At 48.5% G+C, this 11,821-nt stretch overlaps 1 protein-coding gene and 1 pseudogene across 1 annotated transcript; both read right to left on the minus strand.

Moving 5' to 3' along the window:
• Positions 1-7,932: 7,932 nt before the first annotated feature.
• On the minus strand, positions 7,933-8,910 carry LOC102819731 (putative olfactory receptor 10AC1-like). Its single transcript, XM_006861282.1, has one exon. It carries the CDS (start codon positions 8,908-8,910, stop codon positions 7,933-7,935), a length of 978 nt encoding a protein of 325 aa, XP_006861344.1.
• An 11-nt stretch (positions 8,911-8,921) lies between these two features.
• LOC102820109 overlaps positions 8,922-11,821 on the minus strand; it is a 59,530-nt pseudogene continuing 56,630 nt past the window's right edge.

Raw genomic sequence — 11,821 nt, forward strand, 5'->3', positions numbered from 1 at the left:
GGTTGGATTACACCTTTGAAGATCCTGGAGCTCTTGATGTTTGTGTTTTCCAGCACTACTCTCATACTATATACTGAGGTCTGGTTCTGGAGTCAGGCCATCATGGGGTTCAAACTGTGGGCTTGAAGAGGTAGGAGCAATTCTCTCCTTTGAGCCTCGTTACACATCAGGAGTGTCAGTGACAGAGTCAGTGTTGCTCATGCGTTGTTCGGACCTCCTGTTCTTGGTGATAATTCATTTCCTGCACTATCTGTACAGCTCCAGGGCTGCTGCTTGCCTGGGTCTTTCCTATCAACCCTTCAGAGCTTCCTTCCCACCCCGCCCCCTACTCATCCACTTTCCAGTTTGCTCCTGCCTCACTCTAGTATCTCTCTGCCACAAGACTTCCCGTCACTATGAACAGCTTACTCTTGAGGAATGGCCATATCCTCTTCTCAGTCTCTTTGCCATTGGTTCTTTCCATTTGGTTAACTTTTCCCAGTCTCCCTCCCCCAACGACATGTCACGAGGCACCTTCTGAGAAACATGTCATTGATCCAAAGACCACCATATCTGACTTCAGCTTCAGTAGCTCTGGCTACAATTCGTCTCTACCTGACTCAGCCATGCCAGGAGCTGCCCACTGCTCTGCTTTCCAGACACTGGGAGCAGTTTAAAATGGTGTTTCCAGGGTTTGGCCTTCTCTCTGTGCCCCATCCACTATGTGGCTTCAAGGATAACGCTTAAAGTGTTGGTAGTGAAGAAACACTGGCCAACTCATAGTTGATGAGCACCAAGTGCTTTATTAGAACCATCTCATTGACGCTTTATGCACTTTTGAAAAATTATGTATTAATACTGGCAGGCACAGTACAGCCCATTTTTTGAAACAAAGTCTTTCCTTAAAAGATTACAAACACCAGTATGGAGTCCAGGGCAATTTTTGCTTCAAAGTCAACTTTCCAATGTGGTGGAGTAACAAATTTAAACACACTCTTTCTGAATTTTCAGTGAAAATGAAGCTTCTTTCAACTGGGGTCTTTTTAAAAGCCCATGAGTGACCATCTAAGGGACAACTATTGGTCTCTCACTGTCTACAGGAAAGAAAAGCTGAAAGACGGTTAGAAACAGCTGTTCAGCAAAATAGTGGATCACAGAAACATCAGTCTCCTCTACCCTGAGACCAGCAGAACTAGATGGTGCCCAGCAATCCACCATCAACTGCTTTGAAAGGGATCACACTAGAAGGTTCAGGAGAGAGTGAGACAAAATGTGGAACAACACTCAAAATCATAAACAACAACAACAAAAACAGGCATGCTGGTCAGATAGAGACCAGTGGAACCCCCGAGACTGTGCCCCTTAGTCACCCTACACATCTGGAACTGAACTCAGCCAAGCTATAGGTAGCTATGTAGTGGGGACAACAACAGCATGAGTGAGTTATGCACACCACAGAATGGTCAACTATTTGAGATCCAAAGGGAGGCATTTATCCAAGGACAAAATTCAGGGCAGGGAAAGACGGAGGGATGGAAACAAGAGTCCCAGGGAGGAAGTGGGATGAGTGCTGCGCCATGGAAGGTATTGCAATCACTGAAATGAAACAAAATGTATGATTTGATGAATGTAAAATTAATGTTCTTCTCTGGAAACCTTTTAATTCACAATAGGAAGTTAAAGCAAATTAAAATAAGAAATGTAGAAGCCTTTTTTGTTTGCCTCATTGATCTCTTCTGGACTCTCCTTCTCACAGGGGTGTGTGGAAAGTGGGGGCAAAGCAAATAATGCCATTTAAAAGTGTCTTAGTCTTTGACAACATAAACCGTCTCTTTGGACTTAAAAATATCTCTCCAGGTAAATAGTTAATTGATTCAAAGTTCACACCCGAGTTGGAGTGGTTTATTTGTCTCTCTGCTTTCTCAGGATAGTTTCTGCGTATCGGAGAGAGCTGGGGGTACTGACCCATGGCATGTGGAGTTACTGTTGTTGTTAATTATCACTGAGTCGGTTCCGACCCATAGTGACCCTGTATAGGATTTCCAAGGAGCAGCTGCGGAGTTTGAAACCGTCAACCTTGTGGTTCAAACAGACTTTGCAGTCGAGCGCATTAACCCACAGCGTCACACCAGGACTCTGGCATGGGAGTTGTTTTCATTGTTGTCATTGTTAAGTGCCATCGAGTCAGTTCTGACCCATAGCGGTGACCTTGTATAGGATTTTCGAGGAGCAGCTGGTGAGTTTGAACTGCTAACCTTTGCAATCTGGCACATTGTAGAATCCTCTAGTTCTTGGGCAACCACTCCTGCTGAGGTGAGAGCCATTGGGAGACAGCCCAAGGCGTCCACTGCTGAAGCCTGTGCCTAAGGGGTTCATGGGCAGTCTTTGCTCCACTTCCATTTTTCTGTGTCATCAATGCCTGACCCCAGTATACACACACATAGACACATACACACCCCACACATGTACACACACACACAGACACAGACACCCCACACATGTACACACACACACAGAGACACACACACACGTACATAGACACACTCCCCCCCACATGTACACACAGACACACATACACGTACACACACACCACATGCACACAAGTACATAGACACATCCCCACACACATGCACACACACACAAAGACACCACACACACATGCACACACACACATAGACACCCCCCACATGTACACACACACACCACACATGTATACAATCACACACATATAGACACACACACCCACACGTGTACACACACACTAACGATGCACAAGTACACACATTCCCCCACCACACAGACATTCACGACACATAGCACACACGTAACACTAAGCCAGGTGCATGTCTACATGTACATTCCAGCCTGCCTCACCTCCTTCCCTGGCATCACTGGGCCACCCTGAGACCCCCAGTGAGGACCACCAGGAGCTGCGTTCAGATTGGCCGTCTTCTCTTGCTGTCACTTCTCTGTGTGTGCTCACTCTGTCCCTTAGAGGGCTGGTCGGGACACCTTAGTGGACTCTCTACCTCTTTGCCTTCCTCTTCCTTTCTTCCTACAACACCTGTGCCATTAGGATGGAGTGCAGACTTTACCTGCATCACGCCCCAAGACCTGGTGCTCCTCGGTTATCAACATCTCAGGGTTAAGTCTGAAGGCTCTGTGACTTGATAGAGGTGTCTCAGGATGACTAGAAATTTGGGATTAGTGAAGACAAAAACACACTGATGTAATATCCCCACATACTGTCCCCAGTAACCTGCAACTCCCATACAGCTGCACTTTCTGTGGGGAGTCGGGTCTTCTCTCTCCTCTGTTCAGCTCAACACAGTTACCCAGAGGAAGAGGGCTGGGAGCTTTCAGCCGATGAGACTGCTCCCTGCTTGTTCACAGAATCAATTCTCCACTGGGTTTCCTCTTCTTCCCTCCTCTCCCCACTGCCCCCAGGTTCCTTTAATGTCACTGCCCTGCCCGCTCCTCCTGCTGACAGATCAGTAGCTTCTCCCTGGCCTTTGGCCTGCTTGCCACTCATTCTGATCCATCAGTTTTTCCCTGGATAGAACTCTTTGGGGTGGGGACCACGTGGGCAGTGGAGAGAGAAGGGGTATCACTTAAGACGGAACAGCTACATGACAGTCAGGCTGGGTCACAGACCAAAGTCAGCTGTAATCGTTTGTGCACAGGGCCTGTGTGGTGCTTTTAGGTTTGTCTCAGAACTGTTTATTGTGAATTAAGCATAGGTTTCTAGAGCAGATGAACAGTTTTCCATCTAACAATTCACACACATTTTGTTTCATTTCACTGATTGCAATACTCACAATGTAACATCACTCATCCTGGTTCCATTCCTCCTTCTTCCTAACCCTGAATTCTCTCCCTGGGAAAATGCTGGAATGATGATTATTCCAAGGCATACACACCTTCCTAGACCTGTCTACTGTTGGGATGAACATTGACACAAATGGCGAGTGCAGTTGCAGGCCAGAAGGGTGATTTTGAAAGATCCTTCTCAGTTCCCGCAGCCTGCTGGAGTGTGTTCCATGTCCTGTGTCCGCTGAGAGGAGAAGAAACGATCGGTCAGTTCACAACTCCTCAGGGCAGACACAGACCCGGCCAGAGTTAGACAAGGGCCAGGCGGAGCTAGAACTGGGTGCGTCTGATGTCACATCCATCCTTTTCTCAAGGGCCAGGCTGCTCCTTATCCCTCCCCCACAGACAGACATTCCTCAGGAATTGTGTAAGATAGGTTCCGGAGTATTAAAACACACGAAGTTTTTGGTTTCCCAGTGCATATACAAGTTATGTTTACACCATGCTGTAGTCTATGAAGCCTTCAATAGCATCACGAAATCTTTTGAGATGTTGCTAGAATGTGACAAATGTGACACAGAGATTCGAAGTGAACACGTGCTGATGGAAAGATGGTGCCATCGGGCCTGCTTGATGCAGGGTTATCAGAAAGCTTCAGTACAAAACTCAGTATCTGAGAAGCACAGCAAAGCACAGTCCAACGAATTACACTGTAACCAAGCAGGTGCAGAGTGGGTGAGCTCTGAGACCTTGAGTGCCGTCCGCGGGATGTTTGTGTGAAACACACAGGATACAAACACACACACACACACACACAGACAAATACTCTCTTCCACACAATTTATACACAAATGCTGTTGTTGTTGGTAAGTGCCATCAACTCGGTTCTGACTCATAGCCATCCTGTATAGAGAGGTTCCAAGGAGTGGCTAGTGCGTTTGAACCGCCGAACTTGTGGTTCAAACTGACCTTGTGGTCCAGTGCTTTATCCCACGGTGCCACACCAGGACTCCATACAAATGTTTGTTGTTGTTGTTGTTAAGTGCCATCGAGTCGATTCCAACCCATAGTGACCCTGTGTAGGGTTTCCAAGGAGCAGCTGGAACCGCCGACCTTGTAGATGAGTTTGAACTGCCGACGTTGCAGTTCAAATGGCTTTGCAGTCTGACACATTAACCCACAGCGCCACACCAGGACTCCATACAATGGTTAGCATGCCATAAAAATTTATTTGTTCATTCATTGGTTAACAACAATTTATTGAGCAAATACTATCTGCCAGGCACTGCTTAGGAAATGAGACTAGGAAGGGACTTCTAAAAGTTCATGGATTTTGTGTGGAATAAATTTGGGCATGTAGTAGCAATACTTTTTGATGTACCCACATACTTATATGCAATCACCTGTACCTTACCCATCATACCGGATCTGTTTTCCATCCCTTTCTCAGATATAATGTCAATATAAGAAGTTTCCTTCCACCTCAAAGCATGGATTATGGATTAAATTGTGTTTCCAAATAAGTGCTGGAATCCTAATCCCTAAACCTGTGGATGCAATTCAGGTTGAAAGTACAATTTTCTTAGTTAGTTCAATCGTACTTGAGGGCAAAAGAAGTTTGTGGGAGAATTCCCTTTTTGAAGCCCTTTCTTAGAGTGGCCATGTTCTGTTGGCCACAATGGTCCCTAGAACTGATGTTCTGTTGGGAGGAATGAGATGCACAAAAGCAATGTGGAGTCCAGTAATGAGAGCTGAGTAGAGAGGACAGCAGGGGGGTGTGAGCGGGGTCAGGGGCAGAGGGTGCTGACCAGTAAAGGCCTCTCTCGGAGGGGTCAATATTTGAGTTGAGATGGTCTCTAATGGGGAGAACCTTCCAGAACCAAACTCACAAGTGAAAAGGCCATATGTACCTGAAGTGTGGAATTATGGATGACTTCTTAATAATGTCAGTGCATCCCTATGTTCCTCGCGTGCCCACATACAAAGCTGCTTCATTCTTTCTGAGGGCAGCAGGAAAGCCACAGTGCAAGTCATCAGCCACAGATGGACTCATAGTTAAGACGTTTCTCAGCCAATTTCGCTAATCCAAGCAATGCAGATGTGCATATTTTAGAACCTCCATACATAGACAAATGAATTTGTAGGATGAAATTCTGAAAGTGGAATTATTGGAGCAAATAAATTCTAACAAAACAAATAAACATTGCTCTCCATGGAGTCCTGGTGTGATACTGCAGGTTAAGTATTAGACTGTGAACTGAAAAGTCAGCAGTTCAAACCCAACAGCTCCTCCTTGGAAATCTTATAAAGGGTCTTGACGAATCAGAACCGATTCAACGGCACTAAATAACAACATGGAAGTAGTGGAACTGCTCTACAGGGTTTGCGAGGCTTTAATAGGTCGGAACCACTGACTTTTAGGTTAACAGCCTAATGCTAAACCCATGGACCGCCAGGGCTCCTATAAAAGTACTACAGGTATTCGCAGCAATAATGCACGAGCATACCTGTGTTAACCTCCCAACCCTAAATTATTCATTTTAAGAAGATTACCACTCTGATGAAACTTAGTTTATTAACTCTTTTCCTGTGATTACTGTTGTTATTGTTAAGTGCTGTCGAGTTGGTTCCGACTCATAGCAACACTGTGTAGGGTTTCCAAGGAGCAGCTGATAACTTTGAACTGCTGACTTTATGGTTCAAACTGACATTGAGTTTGAGTGCTTATCCTACGGCGCCACATCAGGACTTAGGAGCCTTTTCTGCAAGCAGTGTATTCATATCCTTTGTTCATTATCAGGTTGGGTTGCTAGTTTTCTTATTGATTGGGGAGAGCTCTTTATATATTAAAGAGACTATCCTTTTCCACACACCCAATTTCATTTTGTTTAACGCAGTGTTCCATACAGAAAGCTTTTGGTTGGTTTTATATAATGAATGTATGCGGTGGTTTGTGTCAGGCTTAGTGTTGGTGTTCCCTGGGGTCCTATCTTGGAGCTGTTTCTACTAGACTCCTCCCCACTCTGTGTGCTGTCTCAGCCATGCCAATCAACATTCATACACAGCTGCTCCAACGGTTCAAGGGCAGCTGTGGCTGAGAGGCAGAATTCTGGCATTTCGTGTGGGAGACCCATCCTTGTTATGTGCTGGTCTCTGTCACCCATAAAGCTATGTTTCAGTATTAGCTCCCTGGTACTTGTGAATGTGACCTTGTTAGGAAATAGGGTGATCAAGTGAAGATGAGGTCATATTGAAGTTGTTTAGGCCCTAATCCAATAGGACTGGGGGCTTTATTACAAGAAGAGAAGACACAGAGACACAGCAGGGAGACAGCCAAGTGAAGATGGAGGCAGACATTGGAAAGGTGCTGTCAGAAGACAAGGAACGAACTCCCAGGACCATCAGGAGCTGGACAGTCAAGGTAGGACCTTCTCATGGAGGTTACAGAAGAAGAAAGTGTTTGATTTCAGACTTTTGGCTTCCCGAGCTGAGAGAGGATAGATTTCTGCTGTTGATGATCACCCAGTTTGTGGTCCTTTATTATGGTGGCCGCAGGACATTAACACAGCCGGCTTCCTTCCTCCGCATCTTCATTCAGGGTCCCAGTTCCCACCTCTTGCACGTCCTGTGGTCCAGCCTCCTGCTCACAGCCTGCTCCTCTACCAGAGTCTTCGTTGTCTCGTCCCTGTCCCTGCAGAAATCCAAGCCCTCCCGTGGGAGGCCACATCCTCTACCCAAGCCCCCTGCCTAGCAGTTTCTCTTGGGAGCCTTCTCCCCTCTTCTGTGCCTAGTGCTTCAGCTCACCGGTGACGTCAGTTCTGCTCTTAGCTGTCTCGCAGCCACCAAGAAGCTTTCTCCGACATCTCATGAAGGTCCCATCCGCGTAGCCAGCTCTGTGATCTCTTCTTTAGCCCCAGCGAACCTGGCCTTGCGCTCCTAGCCCATGAGCCGGGGAGATGGGGGATCTGCCTCTTCTGTATTGCAAACCTAGGGCCACAGCGCAGGGTAGGGGCCCCACAGACCTTCACTGAGCCTCTAAATCCAGATCTTGGGGTCTTTAGCCACTCTTCAAGAAAAGCGGGAAGGATGGGGTCACTGCTGGCGCTCTCCCCACGAGGGTCTGGGGGAGCTGAATTGTGGCTGTCAGGCCCCCACCAGCGCCTTGCCCAGGGTCTGGCTGGGCCACGGCCGCCACGCCAGCGCCCTGCGGAGGCCGGCGGTGACTTCGCGGTTGCGCAGACTGTAGATGAGCGGGTAGAGTAGCGGCGTGACGCCGGTGTAGACCAGCGCTAGAGTGCGGTCGCGGCGTGGGGTGTAGGCGGCCTTGGGGCGCACATACATGTAGGTGGCACAGCCGTAGTGTAGGAAGGTGACGGCCAGGTGCGAGGCGCAGGTGGAGGCGGCCTTGTGGCGGCCCCCGGGGGCGCGCAGGCGGCGCAGGGCGGTGGCCAAGGCGCCGTACGAGGCCAGGATGAAGGAGGCGGGCAGGAGCAGCAGGAGCAGGCAGGTGCCCAGCAGCGGCAGTTCGTCGACGTAGCTGCGCGTGCAGGCCAGATGCAGCAGCGCCGTGATGTCGCAGAAGAAGTGCACCAGCAAGTGCGACCCGCAGAAGGGCAGCCGGAAGATGGCGGTCACTAATCCCAGCGACACGGCCAGGCCGCCCAGGCAGCAGGCCAGCACCAGGCGCGCGCACAGCGCGGTCGTCACCACGGCTGGGTAGCGCAGCGGGTGGCAGATGGCCACGTAGCGGTCGTAGGCCATGGCGGCAAGCAGGAAGCACTCGGCGCCCCCCAGCCCCACGAAGAGCTGCATCTGCACGGCGCAGGCCCACCAGGAGATGGGGCGGCCGCGCGCGGGGCTCGGAGCCGCCAGGTCGACCAGAGCGCGCGGCACCACCACCAGCGTGTAGCCCAGTTCGATGGCGGACAGCTGACCCAGGAAGAGCAGCATGGGCGGGCGGCGAGGCGCTGCGGCCACCGACGCCAAGATCAGCAGGTTGCCGGTCACCGTGGCCAGGTGCGCGGCCAGCAGCAGCAGGAAGAGCACGGGCCGCAAGCGCGGGAATTCCGAGAATCCCTGCAACAGGAAGCCCGGCGCGCTGGCGTTGAGGGCGCTGGCCATGCACCCACCAGTCACCCCGCCCCCGAAGGGACGGGCGCCTGTGGGTGCCACCTGGTCCTCTGGGAGCTGAAATGGGGAGCACAGTGGGAAATAGAGGGTGTGCGGGGGAAGGTACAATGAGGGGTACCATTCCCAGAAAGGGAGACCCCATTGCATTAAAAAGGGTCTCACTGTTCCCATCTCCTGGAGCTGGTATTCACATGTTGTTGTTAAGTGTCATCGAGTCAGCTCCGACTCCTAGCGACCCTGTATAGCGTTTCCGAGGAGCGGCTGGTGAATTTGAACTGCCGACCTTGTGGTTCAAACTTAAGGTCTAGTGCATCATCCTACAGCGCCACCCCAGGACTCCTATAGCTGCTTGCTATGGTAGCACCCTCTTTCCAAAGAAGCTGCATGTAGCCCCGTTTCCTTCAATGCACCCATATCCGGCCTAACTTAACAATCGATACCTAGGTCTCCGTAAACTAGTTATTATCCCATGTTACTATCTCATGGTCTGCTGCAGATGAACTCCCGGAGCAGGGGAGTGGTCTTCAGTCTCACTTTGTTACCCTGCCCCCTCCTCTGCTTGGCCACTTCAAAGTTGCTTTCAGGTTCAGAGGGACTACAGACAGGGGTCCTGGTGTGGTGGTGTAGGATAATGCACTGGACCATAAGGTCAGTTTGAACCACAAGTTCGGCGGTTCAAACTCGCCAGCCGCTCCTCGGAAATTCTATGTAGGGGCTGCTAATCTCAAGGTCAGCAGTTCAAACCTACCAGTGGTTGCAAAGAAGAAAGATGAGGCTTTCTGCTCCAGTCAAGATTTATAGCCTCGGAAACCCTAGACAGGGTGGCTATGAATTGGAACCAACTCTCTCTCACAAGTTGGAATGACTCTATAGCACTTAACACCAACATGCAGGGGAAGACCTTAGAGGTCAGCTGACACTCTCATTTTGCAGAGAACATAAAGCACAGAGGCTGAATGTGGGAACCAAGTCTGATCCCCAGGCCCAATTCAGGGCTCCTGCGACCCCAGATGAGGCCAATCAATTAGTCTTTTTGTCTCTGGCCTTCAGTGGAAGCCCAGTTAGCCAGGTCCCCAGCAAACATCTGGTTGCAGGAAGTTGTTGTGGGGAGGGCCTGACTTTGCTGTTTGGAAGAGTCAGGAACACTCTGGAACAATCCGTCCCTAACATGTTTATTAACACTCTGCCAACAAGAGAAGGGGATGTGTGTTTGCTATAACCCGTCTTTCCGGGGAGCTGCACATTCCACATCTGTGTCAGACCACAATTCCTTTCTGAGCTTTACCAGTGACTCACCTGCAGACAATGTTTGGAGAGCACCCACAGCTACAGCAAGAAGCCCAGAGGGTGTCTAGTTAATGTCCGGGGTCGGGGAGAGAGGTGAGGGAACATCCTGGGAAGGAATGCCACTAGGGGGGCTGTTTGACTTCTTCAGATCCACATGAGTGACATCTTGTAATTCCTTATGTCACTTTTTATTCATTTTCATTATAAGCACCATTATTTTTTTCCCACTGGGTAACTCTGAATTGCTAATCATAACCAATAAGGGAAGTGGAATTTGTCCATTTGCTTTGTAACCATTGTTGTTGTTGTTAGGAGCCATCGAGTCGGTACCAACTCATAAGGACCCTAAGCACAGCAGAACGAAACACTGCGCAATCCTGGGCCAACCTCACAATTGTTGGCACACATGAGCTCATTGATGCTGCCACTTTGCCAATCATTCTCGCTGAGGGTCTTCCTCTTTTTCTCTGACTCTCCACCTTACCAAACATGATATTCAGCAACTGGTCCCTCCTGACAATATGACCGAAGTATGAGAGACAAACTTTGGCCATCCTGGCCTCCAAGAAGCATTCTGGCTGCACATCTTCCGACACAAATCTGTTGGTTCTTTTGGCATCCTATGGCACTGTCAATATTCTCCTCCAACACCATAACTCAAAAGCATCAACTCTTCTACATTCTTTCGTTTTCACTGTCCAGCTTTCGCATGCATATGAGGTTATTGAAAATACCATGGCTTGGGTCAGGCGCACCTTAGTCTTCAAGCTGACATCTTTGCTCTTCAACACTTTAAAAAGGTCTTGTGCAACAGATTTGCCTAATGCACTATGTAATTTGATTTCTCAACTACTGCTTCCATGAGTGTTGATAGTTGATCCAAGAAGAATGAAGTCCTTGACAACTTCAATCTTTTCTCCGTTGACAAGAATGTTGTTTACGGGACCAGTGGTGAGGATTTTTGTTTTCCTTGCATTGAGATGCAATCCATACCAAAGGCTGTGGTCTTTGATCTTCATCAGTAAATATATTAAGTCTTCTTCGCTTTCAGCAAGCAAGGTTGTATCATCTGCATATTGCAAGTTGTTAATGAGTCTTCCTCCAATCCTGATGTCACATTTTTCATCATATAACCCAGCTTCTCAAATTGTTTGTTCAGCATACAGGTTGAATAAGTATGGTGAAAGAGGAAGACCCTCAGCGAGAATGATTGGCAAAGTATGGTGAAATACAACCTTGTCACACACCTTTCTTAATTTTAAACCATTCAGTGTTCCCATGTTATGTTCAAACAACTGCCTCTTGGTCTATATACAGATTTCTCAAGAGAACAATTAAGGGTTCAGGAATACTCATACTTCGCAATGTTGTCCATAACTTGTTATGAGCCACACAATCGAAAGTCTTTGCATAGTCAATAAAGCAGAGGTAAACATCTTTCTGGTATTCCCTGCTTACAGCAAGATCCATTGGACATCAGCAATGATATCCTTCATTCTACGTTCTCTTCTGAATCCAGCTTGAACCTCTGGAAGTTCTCTGTCAATGTATGATTGTAGCCGTTTCTGTATTACCTTTAGTAAAACTTTATTCACATGGGATATCAAAGAGATTG

This window comes from Chrysochloris asiatica, unplaced genomic scaffold (genome assembly GCF_000296735.1).
Source record: "Chrysochloris asiatica unplaced genomic scaffold, ChrAsi1.0 scaffold00041, whole genome shotgun sequence".
Taxonomy (NCBI): Eukaryota; Metazoa; Chordata; class Mammalia; order Afrosoricida; family Chrysochloridae; genus Chrysochloris; species Chrysochloris asiatica.

Bases quoted from the DNA above. Each gene is read 5' to 3' on its own strand.
- LOC102819731 (XM_006861282.1), bottom strand. From the start codon at position 8,910: ATGGCCAGCGCCCTCAACGCCAGCGCGCCGGGCTTCCTGTTGCAGGGA.